This window comes from Zeugodacus cucurbitae, chromosome 2 (assembly GCF_028554725.1).
Source record: "Zeugodacus cucurbitae isolate PBARC_wt_2022May chromosome 2, idZeuCucr1.2, whole genome shotgun sequence".
In the NCBI taxonomy this organism is placed as follows: Eukaryota; Metazoa; Arthropoda; class Insecta; order Diptera; family Tephritidae; genus Zeugodacus; species Zeugodacus cucurbitae.
Genome location: NC_071667.1, coordinates 84,974,381 through 84,993,866, shown reverse-complemented (window position 1 = coordinate 84,993,866; position 19,486 = coordinate 84,974,381). Strand labels below are relative to the sequence as shown.

The 19,486-nt window shown below is 33.3% G+C and overlaps 3 protein-coding genes across 7 annotated transcripts; 2 read left to right on the top strand and 1 right to left on the bottom strand.

The window, feature by feature from the left end:
- Positions 1 to 69: 69 nt before the first annotated feature.
- On the top strand, positions 70 to 5,462 carry LOC105218145 (ras GTPase-activating protein-binding protein 1). Of its 2 annotated transcripts, none has more exons than XM_011193541.3 (4): positions 70 to 618; positions 2,152 to 4,012; positions 4,107 to 4,354; positions 4,437 to 5,462. In XM_011193541.3, exons 2-4 carry the CDS (start codon positions 2,374 to 2,376, stop codon positions 4,866 to 4,868), a joined length of 2,319 nt encoding a protein of 772 aa, XP_011191843.1. In that variant the 5' UTR covers positions 70 to 618; positions 2,152 to 2,373; the 3' UTR covers positions 4,869 to 5,462. The 2 variants fall into 2 exon arrangements, with proteins under 2 accessions (XP_011191843.1, XP_054081216.1); XM_054225241.1 differs by lacking the exon at positions 70 to 618 and adding an exon at positions 1,938 to 2,068.
- A 1,104-nt stretch (positions 5,463 to 6,566) lies between these two features.
- On the bottom strand, positions 6,567 to 13,942 carry LOC105218150 (ribonucleoprotein RB97D). Of its 3 annotated transcripts, XM_011193556.3 has the most exons (6): positions 13,769 to 13,942; positions 13,396 to 13,640; positions 13,036 to 13,280; positions 12,362 to 12,970; positions 11,594 to 11,823; positions 9,850 to 10,923 (listed from the first exon to the last, which is right to left on the bottom strand). In XM_011193556.3, the coding sequence occupies exons 1-5, from the start codon at positions 13,811 to 13,813 to the stop codon at positions 11,708 to 11,710; spliced, it is 1,260 nt and encodes a 419-aa protein (XP_011191858.1). In that variant the 5' UTR covers positions 13,814 to 13,942; the 3' UTR covers positions 9,850 to 10,923; positions 11,594 to 11,707. The 3 variants fall into 3 exon arrangements, with proteins under 3 accessions (XP_011191868.1, XP_011191858.1, XP_011191877.1); XM_011193566.3 differs by lacking the exons at positions 9,850 to 10,923; positions 11,594 to 11,823 and adding an exon at positions 6,567 to 8,152; XM_011193575.3 differs by lacking the exon at positions 11,594 to 11,823.
- Positions 13,943 to 14,769: 827 nt separating this feature from the next.
- LOC105218161 (heterogeneous nuclear ribonucleoprotein A1) lies at positions 14,770 to 19,071 on the top strand. 2 transcript variants are annotated; one of them, XM_011193591.3, is made up of 5 exons: positions 14,770 to 14,938; positions 15,078 to 15,555; positions 16,213 to 16,698; positions 16,973 to 17,062; positions 18,810 to 19,071. In XM_011193591.3, exons 1-4 carry the CDS (start codon positions 14,873 to 14,875, stop codon positions 17,059 to 17,061), a joined length of 1,119 nt encoding a protein of 372 aa, XP_011191893.2. In that variant the 5' UTR covers positions 14,770 to 14,872; the 3' UTR covers position 17,062; positions 18,810 to 19,071. The 2 variants fall into 2 exon arrangements, with proteins under 2 accessions (XP_011191893.2, XP_011191885.2); XM_011193583.3 differs by lacking the exon at positions 18,810 to 19,071 and adding an exon at positions 17,461 to 18,475.
- The last annotated feature ends 415 nt before the right edge of the window (positions 19,072 to 19,486 follow it).

Here is a 19,486-nt window from a genome sequence, read left to right as displayed (position 1 = left end):
TAAGTGAGACAAATATACACACACAAAGAAAAGCGCATTTTCACGCCATGAAGCAAAATAATAGTACCCAGAGTGAGTACAATTTTACGTCTCATTTCAATTCAACTCAATACTTGTTCAATTTCGAGCTGCATTATTAAATTAAAATAAAATTTATTATAAGTACTATACAATTAAATAAATTTCAACTGTGATCAATCAATAAGGGGATTGTGAGAAAGTATATTGCGAAGCGATTTTGCCAAATAATTAACAAATATTCTCGCAAGGGAAAGGCACAGAACTTGGAAGCCGAAACGACTGCATTGTATCCAAAAGACGACGACGACGGTGAAGAAGAAGAAGACGTCGAAGAAGAAACGAGGGAACCGGAGAAACGCCAAGAAAACGTTGATTGAAATTATTTGGACAACAAAAGATTTTGCAAATTTTTAACCCTTTTCTGTTGATATAACAGCAAAAGTGTTTTAGACTCAATGAAAATCGCGTAGATATCAACTCTTTAAACTAGAATAAACACATGCTGTATAATTAAACACCATTTAAGCTAAAGCAATACTCTGTGCATTACAAAACCTATTCATAAACCACACGCTACTTCTCGCATCAAAAAAGAGTGTAAGTAAAATCGAAATTAATATGTATATTTATGGAATATATTAGATATTTAAACTAGGAATAACTATTAATGTATTTTATAGTTGCATTGTGTAGAATGTTACCAATTTTATTATTTGCTTCTACCTTGTGTTCCGGCGTGTCAAAAATGAATATCTTTCAGAAGTCCTTTTTTACATTAACCTCAAATAACTCACAATTTTTAGCTCTTGATACTCCACCTTTCGAGATCATTATATTTTTGTCAAAAATACAAGTTTCTATAATTTGATTTGATCAAAATGAAATAAGATCAGACGCTACCATGTGCCCAACGTTTGAAAAGCTAAAAGCCAATATTTTCGATAAAAAATGCTTAATTTAGTTATTTTCAATAATTATAAACATTTTAAAAGTAAGCAATAAAGGTTTTTATGCCTAAGTATGCATGTATATTTCGAAATTTTTAAATTTGCAAGAATTTACAACAAAATATTAGATTTTTTAAATGAAAATTATAGGTAAAAAACTTTGAAGCAATATTAATTTAGGAGACCTTTTTGAACTAGATATGTTATATACATGTGTTGGGTATTCCGTATAATTTAAAAACTGTACTAATGTGTAAAGTAAATAATTAAACATTTTTGTACTTCTTATTATTTCAAATAATTCTCACTCTGTCTGTAGTCGAAAACATTTCACAATACGCGCATCGAAATTATCATATGTGCCTATTCCCATTTAAATTTATTATATTTCTTCGAAAATCCGAATGTGTTTTCGTTGAGATAACAGCTTAGAAATAATTTGGGTATAACTCCAGGTATATTGCGCTTACTTAGGTGCTGAATTCAGGTATATTCCGTTTAACTATTAGGTCTTCTTAATGAAGTACTGTAATATATTGCAATATATTGCAGAATATACACTACTGTTAACATATGCTTACTTTATTATAAACATAGCTATCCATGTGTATAACCACCGCGAGAGTTTAAAAGAAACAATCGAAAACATTTTTGCAATTTTACTCCTATAAGTTCTTACATTTCATATTCTAATTTTTTGGCTAAGTTTAGTTGCTAAGCGTTATTACAAATGATCATCACCTTATTGTCGGTTTGCATTTTGCTAATATAAGATCTACTGCAACTAAATATATATTTTGAATAATCAAAGAAGCTTTCTGTATTAAAAAAAAATCCTTTATTATTCAGACGTTATTTAATATCAGATACGCATTATCGCATTTAAATTCAATCATGTCCCCTCTGTTTGATTAAACAGATCTTCACTCCTACAAAATTACCGTTTTCTTAAAAAGTTGTGTTTGTTTACAATTCATGGTAATATCATGAATATATTAAGTAATTATTGACAATTGAAAACTCAAATATTTTTTCAATAAAATCCCAATTTTTTTAAACTCAATCTTTTTACATTTTGTGTTAAGCAACGGCTGAAAAAGGTGCAATATGAATTGTCTTTCTCTTTTGAAATTTTCTGTAAAAATTATTGAACCCAAATAGTAATATTTATTTTTTATTTTAGTATAAATTGCTCGAATATATTATCGACTCGGTTATTTCAACAGACCGGCGATACAACCAAGTCATTAAAGATTCTAAAAATTGTTCATCAAATAACGGAGCACGTAAATTTTGGTTCTAGCCCTTTGAATTCAATTGAACGGATCACCATCCTTATACTGCTGAATCAATTAAACTAAATCCGAAAATCCGCAAAAGAGCGAAAGTTTAAAAGAAAAACGCAATGGTAATGGATGCAACTCAATCACAACAGCCATCTCCACAATCTGTTGGTCGCGAATTTGTGCGCCAATACTATACCTTACTTAATCGTGCACCAAGTCATTTGCACCGTTTTTATAATAACAACTCATCGTTTATACATGGCGAATCAACTTTGGTGGTGGGTCAACGAAACATCTACAACCGAATTCAGCAGCTAAATTTCAATGATTGTCATGCCAAAATAAGTCAGGTGGATGCTCAAGCTACTCTAGGTAATGGCGTCGTCGTTCAGGTTACCGGCGAACTGTCGAATGATGGCCAGCCAATGCGTCGCTTTACGCAAACCTTTGTGTTAGCATCTCAATCACCGAAGAAATATTATGTGCATAATGATATATTCCGTTATCAAGACGTGTTTTCGGATGAGGAGAACGAAGGGGAAACACGCACGGAACAAGATGAAGAACATGTAGAATTGCAACAATCAACTGCTACTACTTCTGGTGCTCTTGGTAATGAACAAGTCGGCTCAAATTTAGTTGCTGGCAGTGGCCCTGTTACTGCTGAACAACAACAGCAACCACAACAACTGACTCAACTTTCCACGCAGGCGGTGAATGCAACAGCAGGTTCAGGTGTATTGCCACAGCAACAAACAGGCGCACAGCCAGCCGTTGGTGGACCACAACAACCAGCCATTTACTATTCGGTGCCAGCCGCTGGCGGTCGTCCAGTGCCTCTATTGACGGGCGCTGCACCACAAGCAACAAGCGCGGTATCATTTTCAGCTGCCGCCCCGGCCGCCGTTGTATCGCAACAGGTTCAGCTGAATGGAGTTGTTGGTCATGAAGATCTCTTATCTACTGGAAATCCGCAACAACAGCAAGGGCAAGGACAACAACAACAGATCGTTGCACCGTCGACTTCACCTGTAGTACAGCAGTCGACTAATATTGCCGTGGCCACCCCAGTACTTCCTGGTCAAACTGGTGCATCTGCTGGAGTAACTGCTGTTCCCGTTGCTGTACCGGCAAATGCAAATATTCCCGGCTTCCAACAATCTCCACTACTGCAGTCCCATGTTTTGCAACAACAGCAACCTTTACAACAACCCTTGGTCCAACAAACGCAGATCACTCAACAATCGTCGGTTGTGGATTTGGAAGAAGGCGTAATTAGTCCCAGTTTAACTAGCAACGCTGAATCGGTACCTCGTTCGGGTTCAGCTAGTTTATTGGCTGCGGCAGATAACGCACCGGCTGTTGACGATTTCAAAACAATTAATGAGCAGCAACAGCAAGAAAAGTATGAAGCTGCCAAGCAACAACAACAACAACAAAATGAAATAAAGACGTACGCCAACCTATTTAAGTCGTCTTCCTCATCGCCCAGCGGTTTCGTCACTGCAGCCATGCAACAGCAACAACAACTGCAACAACAGCAACAACAAACATCCAATAATGCTTACCATTCTGCGACTACCATCTCAAGCACAACCTATTCACAGTCTAATTCCAATTCAACCTCATCACTCTCGGTCTACAATAACCGCAATAGCGAATCTTCCTCATTACGTCTTGACAACAACAACACTATGAGTTCAGTTACACAAGGAGGCCCATTGCCTCAACGCAATAATGCATCCCGAATTAATAAGGGTAAGTTAGACAGACAGACACCAAGTCGGCGAAAAAATGAACTATTTTTGAAAATGACAATAACTTTTAATAAATAACTGTATTTTCACTCTAGAATACGAACCACGCCGTACCAGCAATGCCCAGCAATCTGACAACCAGCAACTATTCCTTGGCAATATACCACATCATGCCTCAGAGGAGGAGTTAAAGGCTTTGTTCGGACGTTTCGGCCAGGTGCTGGAATTGCGAGTTATGTCGAAAGCGAATGGTAAACTACCACCCGGCGTTAGAAATCCTCAGAATTTCGGCTTTATTACTTATGAAGATCCAGAGTCAGTTCAGAATTGCTTAGCAAATTGTGTAAGTTCAATTACCGCAAATGCTGATTATCATTAATAGCATTGGCAGAATTAAGAAATATTTCAATTTTATTTCCTTATAGCCGCTTTACTTCCCCGAAAATTCTCCTGACGGCCAGAAATTGAATGTAGAGGAAAAGAAGCCTCGTCCAATGCGCCCAAATAATGACATGCCATCACGCCAGTCGATGGGTGGCAACAGCATGGGCGGAAATATGAATAATTCGCAACGTAACATGAGCGGAGGCCCACCATCTCGTTCACTATCAAATTCTGCAGGCGGCGGCGCCAGCGGTGGCATGATGAGAAACGCTGGTGGTAGCAGTGCAAACAGCAACAGCATGTCGCGTGGCCAATCCAGTGGTGGTGGGCCACGCCTCAGTGGCGGTTTCAATCGCAATGAGAATCGCAGTGGTCCAACGAATGGCAATGGCCCACAAGTACGCGGCAGCAATCAAAACAGTGCACAGTCCTCAGGCGCCAGTGGCGGCAACAGCTATGGCACACGGCGCTAACCATTAATATTCTTCTATCATCCACAGCAGCAGACATCTCGCTACAATACAGTAACTGCTGCTGTTGCGACAACGCCAACGCCATCAACACCACCAGTACAGAAACAACAGCAACCGCAGTAATCTTTATAAGATTATATTATTCTAAAACTGATTTTTGTTTTAGTAAAAATATTTGAATGAATTTGCTTGCGAAGTAATTTAAAATGATAACAAGAAACCAAATCAAGTCCAAATCTGGAATTTGCGAGAAAATACAGACAACAAAAACAAAAACAAAAAAAAAACGGAAAACGCATGCAATCATGATACTGTTTTGTATGCTGATTATAATTTTAGAGTTGTTTGTTAAACTTGGCGCTTTCTACAATCACTTTCTCTAAAAATTTTGTATTCATCACTCCCTTTCATAACGGTAAATCGTTTTCCTTTGTAATACATATATCACAAAATTTAGTTTATTGTTTTATATATTGAAGTAAATTTTTATTTAATATTTTAATTTATACTAACAAAAAAAAATAAAAGAAAAAAACATTCTTCTCTTGAACGCAATCTACAAATAAAAACTTCATTATCATGTACGTATTTTAATTTTGCTACTTTTATTCTAAAACAAAAACACAAACACTTCCCCCAATCGTAAGGATAAACAAAAATCGTAAATCGTAGCTTACAAGTAATCTAAAATAAAACTTAATACAACCCATAAGCTAATTAAAAAAATAAAAGATGCAATAAAAAGCAAAAGAAAGACTTGTAAAACCGAATAAACACGTTAAAAGAAATAAAAACTAAACAATATAAGTAATATTCATACGTTTATAAAAATAAAATCAGAAAAAATCGAAAAATGCTAAAAAATCTAAAAAAAAAAGTTCTGTAAAAAGCTAAGAAATCAAATTGATTTATGATGAGAAGAATGAAATTTGGAAGTGTGGATACATGTAGGTTCTGAAAATGTATCATTTCAAAAATCAAAACACTTCATAAATGGCTAGAATTCGAGAAAAAGAAATTAATAAAAAAACGTTGCTGCAAATCAATAAAATAATGAATGCAACAACAAAGAGTATATGTTTTAAAACTATTTTCGTATTATCATGGATTATGTAGTGGAATGCATACAGCATTTCATTTCCTTGTGCAACTTCGGAGATTCTCAGTTTCGGACTTTATTCATATAATTTAACACGTTTAATAAACGATATAAAAAATTATTTGGATTCTATTGCTTAATGCAAAAATTATTTATTTTTATCTGGCAAAGTCTCTTCTATTACTCAGTATTTGTAATTTTCGTTGTGCACTTCGGTAGGTGTAAATAAGCAGCACTTTTTGTAACGTCTTCATTCTTGAATTTCTATCATTGAAACATAATTTTAATTATAATGAGGCATCTTCAGCAGGATCCAATCAAATATTTTGCAGATTGAATTATATTTAATAAAGAACGGCATTTAAATAATGACAAAACAAAACGATTTATTTTCAGGCCGCAAAAGTTATACAAAGCCTATTATTTATAAATACATAATTAAATGGAGAGCAACATAATTTATAACAAAACTAAAAGGTATACATACATATATCCTGATAACCGTTATAAAATAAAACTATTTAAATATGATTCGTTGTTTTATTGCGTTTTCCAAGTGTATAAATTCTGCTAAAATACTTTTAAAATTTCCATATACATGCATTAACTCTAGCAAGTGTTAACAATAATAAGTAAATGCTGCAACATTGAGGCGCACAAAACGAAAACTCTCGTAAAACTGATTACAAAAAGAATTTAAATCGAAAAACGAAACTTAAAAGTAGTAAACTAAAAATAGTCTGGCAAAAAAATGTTTTATAACGTTTCAGTTATAAGCGAACTAAAAAGTAAATTTGTATTTCTTGTAAATGATAACTAAACATGTTTTTTAACATAAAATAAAACTAATTACAAATCCTGAAATTAGTGCTTAATGCATTGAGAAATTATAAAATAAATTTAGAAAAGTTTACGATTTAAAAAACATTAAAACAAGAAAAGTAAAAGTAAAAGTAACATGGTAACTCTTAAGGTGCGTCTGATTAATATTAATAAAATATATGTTTGAATCTCAATGGACACTGTTTTCTTATTATTCACGAGTGCGAAACTAAATGTTTTTGATTAGAAATTTATATAGCATGTGTTTTTCAGCTTGCATTGTAAAGCAAATTGATTTTTGAGCTCAAAGTAAAGAACAGAAATCTAACATCTCGATATATTGGACAAAACTTATACCCAGATTACGACCATGATTTTTTAAATTAGAAACATAACTTAAAATAGGAATCTTTCGTTTGTGTCTAAGACATCTCTCATATACTTACCGTATCATCCCGTAACCAATTAAACCGGAAGGGCAGAAATCATCATTCGGTATCCGGAAGGACGGGAGTTATATTATTCGATAAAGGATAAAGGATAGGATTTATAAATTATATTCATTTACGATATTAGCCACATAACCGGATTACTAAATCTGCAAATTGAAGTGTTGATATATTTATGGGACAGACGGTACTCAAACTGCTACTATATGGGAAGAAGGGGTTCAATTTCACAAAATATTATATGCAACTTTTTTTAAAGTTGGGCGGTGTCACGCTCTCTCTCTTTCTCTCTCTCATCAATGTTTGACTGATGTAATAAATAATTACAGGATAGTTATCGCCCTTTTAGCCGTTCTCGCAGTTCCTAATTCGAGTCACCGTAATCCACGTAAAAACTTCGAGTAACAGAGATCTGGAGTTATGGAAGGTAATTTGTAAGAAATTTGATTTCTATTGCCAATCCAAGAGTTAGATTAACCGCGAACTTCGAGTTCGACTGTATATATTAGATCGTTTGTTTATCCTGCAACATAAATTATTGGTATAATCTCGATGCAAATTATCCAATAAGATGATATGAATATGAATTGAGTCATAAACCCACGAAATAAAAACAGTAATTTTAATTTTTTTAAATTTTTTTATTTCATTTGATATTTTTTCTACATAAAAATCCAATACCATTTTACTGGATCGATGAAGCAGTAAGCCTGATAAAAGTTATTCCTTACTTACCTCATTATCTTTGACTACACTCGCCATTCGTCACATTTAGGAAAACACCTCTCGCGGTTGATCGCTGTTTTCAATTCCAAATTTGAAATTTATGTTTTCAACAATGTGTTGAGTTGAGTTCCCTCGGGTTGTACCGACCATTACTGCCGCCAACTACGATTGTGCTTAGCCAGTTCGAGCTTAAAAAGAAATATTAAAATGTAAAAACAATTATTGATCTACAAAATTAAAGTTTCTATTTCTTATCTATAACATATATTCATATACATGTGTATATATGCATTTTTTACTATTTTATTATGTCGAAGTATTCAGAGTAAACTCTAAATGGATCGGCTTAAGTTTTTACAACGACGTCAATAAGATAAAAATTTATTTATATTTCATATAAATTAATGTATTTATGTAGGTGAGTTCGTAAATATGTATACAGATAAGGCGACTTTTTTAAAATAGTTATATTGTTTAGCTAAATTTGTATGTATGAATATATGTATACATACTTAACATAAAAACAAAATAATAACATCCTATTTGGTGCATAAAATACCATTTTTATTTTCATACATCTATATCTGGAAGCAAATTAAAACGAATTATTGTGGTTTTTGATTTTTAGTTTTATAAAAAATATTTACTTTTAAAAGTTATTGTTACTTTTGCTCCGCAACTATTTTAAAAAATGTAATTAATTTTGTATTTCTAACTTTTGTGTAAAATCTCCAAACAAATTTCGAAAGCCCTTTAAGTTGATCACACAAAAACAAGAAACGTAAGCTTTGTAAATTCTTTCGGCACTAGAATATTAAATTTTTGGCCGTTAGGTTATGTCCTTTATTAAAAAAAAAATGAATAATAGTGATAAATATTTACGCTTACTTACGCTTTATTTTACTTACTTAGTAGAGATCAAGATCGTACATACTTAGGCATATATGTATATGTACATAGGTGTATATGCGATATCTTATAATGAATATATGTAGTACATAGGAGCAAGATACAAAGCATATATACACAACACATACATAGGTTTGGTAGTTCGATTATTCTATAGCGGCATATTTGTAGCAGTGCGAATAAAAATATTGTAGAATATATGGTTTCTGTAATATACACGATAAGTTGAATATTTCTAATACCTGAAAATATAAGAGTTGGGTTACAACTATAATAAAGTATAATACGCATATAATATACATCCTGTTGTAGGCCTCGCTTGCAAATAGGGATACACGAAATGAATAGGGTGAATAAATACCGGTTCTAGAGAATTAAGCATCTGTGAAAATATGAAATTCTTTAGCTGCTGAGTTGAAACACAGTTTTTTAAACTCTATGGCTCTAAAACTTTTGGAAACCGATTTTGGAGAAATTTAACCTTAATTTAGTGAGCAGCAATAAGAGTAAAAAATAATACGAAAACATTTATTGGAAGTATTAAATTACTATTAAAACATTTGGAAACGATTTCGGAAACAAACGGTTAACACTTTAGGCGAGAATTTTTCGACAAATATGGAAATAACAATACCTCAATGGTTTCAACTCACGTTTTAAACACTTTGATTATTTGGTTTGAAAATTACATTAAATGTGGTACTAATGGGAACAATTCTTAGCATTTGACATTCTAATATTTCTGTCCGGAAATTCTCGTTTGGTTATTTGTTAATTCACATGTAAAAATGCTTCATAAATAATTCGTTGTAAAATATATTACTATAAATACTGATAAGAATGTTGCTATACCAATATTAAATACGAATTTAGATATCTATTGTTCGTACAAAAAATGTTAGATATCCATACCTGTACTTAAAGAGCAAATAAGTGGTTAAGTAAAAAATGCAATAAATCTTATATACCATAGAAATGTGATTATAGTATACTTTATTTGTAATTCAGCTTTTAATTGTAATCATTATAAATGTAATTATACATATATTACTATTAAATACAATATAAATTGTAACACACACACATAAGTATTATTAAAGTATAAAAGTGTTTCTTTTATTATTACTTGTTTGATTTTTTTTTTGTTTTGTTTTTGTTTAATTTTGCAATCACTATAAGCGAACTTGATCTTTTTTATTTATAATTTAAAATATTGCAAGTGTTAATCCAAAAGAAAAATACATACACTTAGAGTTTCTAGAGTGCCAAAAGTTACGGCTGCCACTCTTTATAAACTAAAACCTTTTTTGTCATGGATGTTAAACAAATAGTTCAGTTCTTTTGTATTAGTTCATTGTAAAAAAAAGGAAATACAAAGCAAAATTAAATAAATATAAAAATAAAACCCGTGAAAACTTCATTTGAAACGCAAAGAACCGAACCGAATTTCATGCTAGCTCTAAAGCGCTCTTGCAGCTGTGCTGATAATGATAAAATAAGTTGCTTAATCTAGTAATCAATGTCTACAAGTGTATCAATGCTGGTGACTTTCATATTGCAGCCTGCAATTTTGATCCAAGTTGTGCTGTATACGTTCAAATACTTTTTGCGTCTCTTTTGCACTGCATTGCCTCATTATTTGTTGTTATTTTTTCTTTGTTTTTTTTTTTTAGCACGCTCATATGTATGGAAATATTTATCCGATATTAAGTATCATATCATCTAATTAAGCGAACTACTATATTATTTTTGGTTGCTATATTAGAATGTGTACATAGCAGCGAATGTATTATTTAATTATTATTATTGGTTTAAAAATACATATGTATGTTCATATATTCATAAGCATAAATATCGGAAATCTTCCTTAATGAAGTGCGTTTGTTCTTTTGTTTTGCTCTATGTAATGTACGTAGTGCATTTTATGTAAATCTTGCTTTCATGGGGTTGGATTGGGTTGTATTGTTTTTTAAATTGTTTCTCTTAAAATAATTCTGGTTATCTATGTAGTAGTACAGTAATGTTATGTATAAGCATACATCTTAAATGCCTATATGGGAAATAAAGAAAGATATTTTGTATAATATATAGTAGTAAATATAGATTTTTAAATGCATGAATAAATAATTAATAATAAATGTTATTGTTATTGTTTTCGAGGGATAAGGTTTACGAAACATACAAAATAAAGACAAAATCATATAAAGACATATTATCAACAGGGACTCTGTCTATTATGCAAACACTAAATATGCTAAATACACAAAGAAAGAATACTGCACCAATTTTTCATACCACGAAAATATCAATACTGCAACAACAGTTAACAAAATTCACTTCCGTGCCGCACATTTTCGACTATTGCGTTTTCTGAAATTCAAGTTGCCATTCAATGATATTCCCTGCTTTTAAATGTACTTTTACTGCATGAAATACAATTTGGAATCTCTAAATTAGCTGGTCGAAATTATTCGTGTGACCAGAGTGTAGCAAATTAAGCAAAGCCATGAAAACCGCTTATCGAGAACGTGAATGGAGTTGTTATTTGTGTTGGCACTAGTTAAATTTATGATTTAACAATACATGAAAGTTCAGTTCACTTCAGTGACATATATTTAATACAAGACGCAAACGGGAATGAGTGACGGCATTTAAAAACAAACTAGCTTCCTACCACTGTAACATAGAAGCAAAGCAGTAATGACTACACAATAACATACCTGCTGCAGCATAGCTTACACAGTAGTATATCCTTTGAATTTCTAAAATAACTCTCTACAGTACTGACTTGATTTGTTGTAGATTTTGTTTCTATTCTCTTGAAAGCGTTTAGCCTAATATGAACGCTTTGTCTGGGCAACATAAGATTGCGTTTTGTAACCAGTGTTCACTGTTGAACTTTTAACCGTTGTATTCGACAAATTCAGGTAACCGGCAGAAGCGGTTGAACCTGTGGATAACAATTTTTTTTTAATATTTTTTGTTATGAAAAAAATAAGGTAATTTAGAAAAACATAGCAATCAAGTTTAGATTAATTTGAAAAGGATCTAGTTTCCAGTAGTATTTGTACAGAAAATGGTAGGTTTTATGTCTTTGTTGTATAATATTATTCAATACATGTCATGAAAATCTTCAAAGTTGTGAATATTGCGTTTATACAATTTAAAATATATGCGTTTGTAAATATTACTTTATGAAATACTTATATCTTAATAGCTAATCATCGGTAAAATTCAAGATTTGTAGCTTGGTGAATGCAATCATTGTTTCCATTCACAGCTATTTCGCACTGATTGTATGTATTAACAAGATATATATGTATATAACATTTAACCGAACAATCTTAAAATACTTTATAAAAAATTAAATAAAGCGATAATGATAAGTAATAGAATATGAAAATAAACTCATTTCAATGCATTTAAAGAGGAAGATGTGGAAGAGGTTTAATAGACATATAAACAAAGTAATAGTTTTTATTGCTTACCATAACTAGGCGCCGAGGACACATTATAAGGGTTCATTCGGTTTCCTTGTAAGCTACCGGCTTTTTGTGGACCGCCGTTATATGACTGTTGGTAATCACCAAAATTTTGTGGCGCAGCTGCTGTAGGTGCTGCAGCGGCTCCATTCCAACTATTTACAGCTGGTGCGGCTGCCGGTGCAGCTGAAGGTGGTGGCACTGGCGCCGCTGTAGGGGGAGCTGCGGCGTACCCGTTTTGAGGCCAAGCCGTTGGAGCTGGGTAGGCTGCGGGTGCACCCCATCCTGGAGCTGCACCATTTTGCGGCGGCGCTGTATAAGCGCCGTATCCTGCAACGGGAGCTGCTGGTGGTGGTTGTTGATAAGCAGCTGGAGGGGCAGCTTGGGGATAACCACCCCATCCGTTGTATGCTGGCGGACCCATTTGTGGTGGATAGCCATAAGCAGGCTGTTGAGCATAAGGAGCTGCTGGTTGTTGATAGCCATTTGCAGGTGGTCCACCTGGAGGCCCACCTGCTTGTTGTGCTTGCGTGGCTCGTTTCTTGGCTAGCTCTTGTTTGTAAACTGATTTCTTTACATCAACCAATACATATTTGATTGTATGATTTTTATGCACTTAAAGAGAAAAAATATTGACATTACCTATATTTCTATTATTAATTGAGAATTATGACACTTACAAACTGCTTTGTCTACGGCATCGTAGTCATCAAACTCTACAAACGCAAATCCACGTTTGCGTCCCGTGGTTTTGTCTGTTAAAATTTTAACTCCAACTACATTACCAAATTGTGAGAAGTGTTCAGTTAAAGCCTGCTCATCATGGTTTTCTTTTAAACCTCCCACAAAAATTTTTTTCACTGTTGTACTAGCTTCTGGTTTGCCTAATTCAGGTTTGGGTAATGCACGCTTCGAATCTACTTGCCTTCAAAGTTTGTCGAATATGAAATAAGAGAAATGAAATTAAAAAAATTAAGTGACTCATGGTCTAAGAATGCTTCAGATACACTTCTGAAATGAGTAATGTGATGGAGACTTACTTGCCGTCAATTACGTGTGGACGGGCCGCTTGCGCTCGATCTACCATAAACGTGTCAGAATAAGTAATAAATCCAAATCCGCGGGAACGTTTTGTTGCTGGATCACGCATAACTATAGCATCAACTACATCACCCCATTGCTTGTAGAAACCCCGGAGAGATTCTTCAGTTGTGACTGCTGATAACCCTCCAATGAACATTTTGCGAAGATGATCGACTTCTACCTCTCCACCATTTTGGTGCTCCTATTTAGATATTTGGAAAAAAAATTAGTTTTTGTATTAATATTAAAAAATACCGATCGAGTATTAGAATCTTCGAAAGAACACTATTGATTGTTAAAGGTCTTAATTTTCTTAATATTTTTACACACCTCTGGTTTATGACCTGTTTGGTAAATAATTTCTGTTTTAATCATTTTAAGATTGCTAAAAATTAATTATTTTAATTAAATTAACCAAGTTTCTTCACACTACACAAGGAAAATGGTGTTTGTTCTCTTCACATATATGAAATAATGGAATGGCGAGGGCTACTTCAAAATGAAATAAAATGGTGGCGGTATATGAGCTCTCTTGTATGTATTCAAAATTTGTTTCGGGCTGCCACCCGTTGTGAATATTTATTACTTAAAAATAGAAAATTATAATGCTGAAACGTAACAGCGTAAGCGTGTGCGTATTGTTAAGATTATGAAACACTTAAAAACCTTATTTTTACTTTAATTGTTCACTTTGAAGCATTGGTCTTTACATAACTCACGTAAACGCATTCAATAAACCCGCATCTCGATAGCCAAATATTTATATATTGCCATGAGACCGCACATTGCTAAATTGCAGCGATTTCTAGCATTTCTAGCAAGCCAGAGATTACTGCAATGAACTGTCACTTCAGGCTTTGACAGCTGAATTTTTCATTTCGAAAAAGAGGTTGTAGTGAAATGAAATTGAAATTGAATTGAATTGAGTGCAAATATATTTTATATAACTGTCTCAATATTATAAAGTTTCGTTTTTTCTCTTTCTTTACCAACTTTTTGCATTTTATCAATCATTTCAGCGCTTTAATACAGCGAACATACTTGGCTAGCGACATTCTAAGCTCAAGTTGCATGAGGTAAGAATCGGGTCCTATGTATTATACTTATCTGTCAAACTTGGTCATGTGCTTATACGTGCTAAATAGTTTTAACTTATATGTACTATTATTGAAATTTTATCTCAGAAGCTTTGTTGCTACACCTTGTACGAATTCTCCTTGTTTCACTTCCGAACTAAAACATAAATTACACCGATGTGGCAGCTTCAAATAACTCATCTTTGACAGCTCTACAAACTTCCGTAGCCGCCATATTGCAGATGTAGAGTGAAAACACGAATCAATTTTCATTCGGGTTTTTCGCCTTGAGTTGTTCGGTTGTGTGCGCTTCAACTTGTATAATTGTAATTGTTTAAATATTAATATAAAGTAATAAATGGTAAGAATGACTAACCAAAAAGATAATTCAAGCCAAAATGGAAATAATGGAGATTATAACGATGTAAGTAAAATAACCATGAGCTAAATGTCTCTTTTTTTTTTTAAGTGTTCGAGAAGGTGACGGAACTTGTCCGCCATTTTGTTTTTTGTGTGTATGCTATTGAAAAATCGATTTTTATTGAAATGTTTTCGTTTTATAGGAGGAAATAAATGAGCCGGAATGCCTTCGGAAGTTATTTATTGGAGGATTGGACTACAGAACTACGGATGATGGTCTTAAATCACATTTTGAAAAGTGGGGCAAAATAGTTGATGTGGTTGTGATGAAAGATCCCCGAACGAAGCGATCACGTGGTTTTGGGTTCATCACCTATTCGAGGTCGACTATGGTTGATGATGCACAAAATGCACGCCCACATAAGATTGATGGCCGTGTTGTGGAACCAAAACGGGCAGTTCCACGTCAAGATATTGATAATCCACATGCTGGTGCCACAGTTAAAAAGTTGTTTGTTGGTGGGCTTAAAGAAGAACATGATGAACAATGTCTTAGAGATTATTTTGGACAATACGGAAAGATAACAGATGTGAATATTGTTATCGACAAGGAAACTGGCAAGAAGCGAGGATTCGCTTTCATTGAATATGATGATTACGATCCAGTTGATAAAATTGTGTGTAAGTAGATCATATAATATAACACGTTTGTGTATCTACACTAGTATGTTCTCTATCAGGTACAGTCCCAGCTCCGCATATGTTTTTTAATAACATTATGCGGCGTTTCATGACTGTAAGACTAAAAGTAGACATATATTATATTTTGTTGATTTTTTAAACGATAACAAATCGATGAAAATGTATATGCCACATTTGATAACTATGAACCACAGTTCCCTGACACAGCAGCTAGAATTATTAACTCAATGTTTGGTATGCTGAAATTTATTTAAAACTGTGAAAGAAATTACAGCGTCGGCTTACGCTATGTTATGCGAATATTTAATACCAAATTCAGTGTAACACGCAGCCTCGTTACAAATATTAAAATGCAATGCTCTACTTACTGAAAAAAGAGCAAATTACATGTGGTTTTTGTATATGGTTTACACAGTTATCTGACAACTGGTATGAATTTCCTTCTGGTTCAACTAGTTTATAATACAAAACTGTGATACTAATATCGTCGGCTAAGCTATGTTATGCGAATGTATATTTAAACTAAATTCTGTGTAACACGCAGCCTCGGTACAAAAATCTAAATTAAATATTCTCAATTAAAATAGAATATGCATGACTATCAAAATTAATATGTTAAATTTATTTCTTTTTCAGTGCAAAAAACACATAACATTAAGGGAAAAGCTCTAGATGTAAAGAAAGCCTTGCCTAAGCAGGACATGAACCGCCAACAAGGTGGTGGTGGTGGCGGTCGTGGTGGAAATATGGGCCGCGGCGGCAATATGGGGGGTGGAATGATGGGTAATCAAAACAATTGGGGTGGCAACAATCGAGGCAACGACAACTGGGGTGGAAACAACGGTTTTGGTGGTGGCTTCAATAGTAATGGCGGCGGTGGTGGCGGTTGGAATAACAATAGTGTTGGTCCATGGGATAATGGCAACAGTGGTGGCAACTGGAATAATGGTCCTTCAAACTTCGGAGGACCCGGAAATAGTGGTCCTGCCAACAACGGTAACTGGGGAAATGATTTTGGAGGCGGTTATCAACAAAGTTATGGCGGTGGTCCTCAACGTGGCAACTATGGTGGCAACAACCGATCACAACCCTACAATCAAGGCAATTTCGGCAACAAGATGGGTATGTATTGAATATATATGTTTAACCTTAATATTTTACACAGTCCCAGCTCCGTATAAATTTATTTAATGATTTCATACGGCGTTACGAGGCTGTAAGAGCAATCAATGCAACAAATATAATATCGTTGTTAATTTATGTCCTTCGGGTTTCATAACTTGATGAAAATGTATTTGTAACAAAAGCATTAAAATCACCAACATGTTCCAACAAAACATAACATAAAAAAATGTATTGCTTGACTAAATAACAAATTTTGACTGTTATATTCTAGGCAATCAAGGTGGTAATTTCGGTAATCAGGGCAACTTTGGTGGTCCCAATGCTATGGGTGGCGGCAGTGGTGGTAACAGAAGATACTAAGGTAAGTTTTGCCTTGAATTTATTGAATTTACTTTTCAACTGATCTATTTAACATTCTTATTAACACATTTTATGTTTAGACTTAATTCTTAGGTTTTAATTTTGATTATGATTTGTAGATAGTGGAGATATATTTTTGGCGAGATAATAGTATTTCGACTTTTGAAATCTTCAAGGATAAATCACATTTGAATGGTGATAGATCTTAAAAAAATCTTGAGCATAAATAAGAGTAGTTACCCTAATTATCATTTAATTTCTTTTTTAATTGTCTAGTGCAGATGTGTGGTACAACATATAATACAATTTTAATTTCACTAATTTTTAATTATAGAACTAAAAGATTCAAAGCAATTTTTGAATGTCAATAAATGATTTCTTATTTACAAACATTTATAGGTCGTAAAATTGAGCCAGGTCACATTCGTAAAGATTAAAGCAAGCAATCGAAAAGTTACATATAAGAAAACTTAAACAGCCACGAAAGCAGCAGAATTAACAGTTTCAGTTCAAAAGAATAAATGTCAGAAAATTTAAAGCAGAATGTGATGAGATACATACCCCAGGAACAATTTGAAGCACAGGTGGTCAAGTGGAGGGGAGAGGAGTGACGATGATGAATATATAAGCAACAGTTACATATATGCAAACTTATACACAGATACGAAGAAGTTAATCATGTGTAGGCATTTTACCACATCAGCAAAATAAGTACCTAGCGTACGTAGTTTTAAAGATGAAAATTTTAAGGATCAAATGCAAGAGAGACGAGTATTAAATATTAAAAAACAAAAACTTAAGACATACTTCCACATAAATTTCGAACAAATCAGATAATTCGAAGAAGAAGAGGATGATTATGTAATAGAAAATGAAATATTTAAAAGAGGAGGAAAACATATTTATAATTAAATAGTATTTTTTCACAGTTTCTTGGATTGATGGTATACTTAATCAATCCCTCGAAATTATGCACATAATAAGCAGTCAGATCCTCCCACATTTCATACCTTATCTAGTGTTATATCTAATGTTTTAGATTTTCTGTAAAATATTCACATAAGATCTTAGAATAAGTTTAGTTGTACTGTATTTATTGTCAAATATTTGTCATGCCCACAAGGTTTGATGTGAGAATGTCTGTAAGGAAAATTATCTTACAAATTAATCAGATGGAATCGAAAAATAGACGATGTGGAGATGTAGTAATCAATGAAAATGATCAGTAATCGACAGGATGTTTGAATCAAATTTCATAAATTAGTTAACTTTTATCATTAAATTACCTGATATTGATAATTTATGTCTTAAACACTTCGATTAAGTTCTCACTGGAATCATTTTTTACTGAAGACTACAATATTTTAAAATTGTAAACTTATACATATAGAGAAATATATACTTTACACAAAGACTGTTCAGTAACATACATTTCAGGAAGGATGTTGTATACTCTTGTATCGTGTAGATGTTGATATTGATGAGACGCAGACAAGTAAATTGAATAAATTCAATTTGCATAGGGATTCACTGTCATGAGAGCGTAGACTTCAGTTTCTCTTCTCAGAATGTGTGTTCATCATTTCTAGAGGAGGTGATTGATTTTGGAGTTTTGTGTTAGATGCAGAAGGAGAGAAAAGTTAACTCGCGATCTGTTGAGCAGTGTAGTTATATTAAAAAAGATGTTTTGACATACATTAAACTTCTGTTGATTGCCGCAATGTAATTTTAACAATTTTTGTTGCAAGATCGCTGCCAAATGCTGTGAGTGCATTTTCGCATTTTCATCTTTGCCAAAGTGAATAGAGCTTCGAAATCGAAACGGGAATACCGGACGCGCATACTTTTGGGACTGAAAGTAGAAGCGAAGCGAGTCGACTATGAGCGGTAAGTTTTGCAAAATATATTGCAGGTTAAAAAACTGGAGCCATTCTTGACGCAGATCTATTTGCATTATAATGATCTTGTATTGACATTTATTCCCAATAAAGTTTGAAATACCTGAAAAAATTTTGTCTTGTTTTTTCTGTGGCATTGGCCGATTGTTTACAATTTTCAGCACTATTTTAAGCTTCCAAATCAGCGTAAATTGGGTGTGCGCATTTTGAAGTTTTTGGATATATTTTCAGTTGCATTTTCAAAATCAGTACAAATATCGTTTTTGTTTTTATTCCTACTTTCTTTATTTTAAGTCTGTGAATGACATTGTAAAGAAAATATCAAGGATAAGGTTTTTGGGTTCACAGAGAAATGATCTATTTTATCTAGGGGAATGATGTTTTAAACCGTTAAATATTCAATTTCGCTTGCCATGTGTCATATATGTACATAAATCTGGATTCAGTAGGAAATTTATGTTGCTCATGGATAATTCGTTTGTTATTCTTCGTACAAGCAACAGGCAGGATCACGTAATTTTCATTTC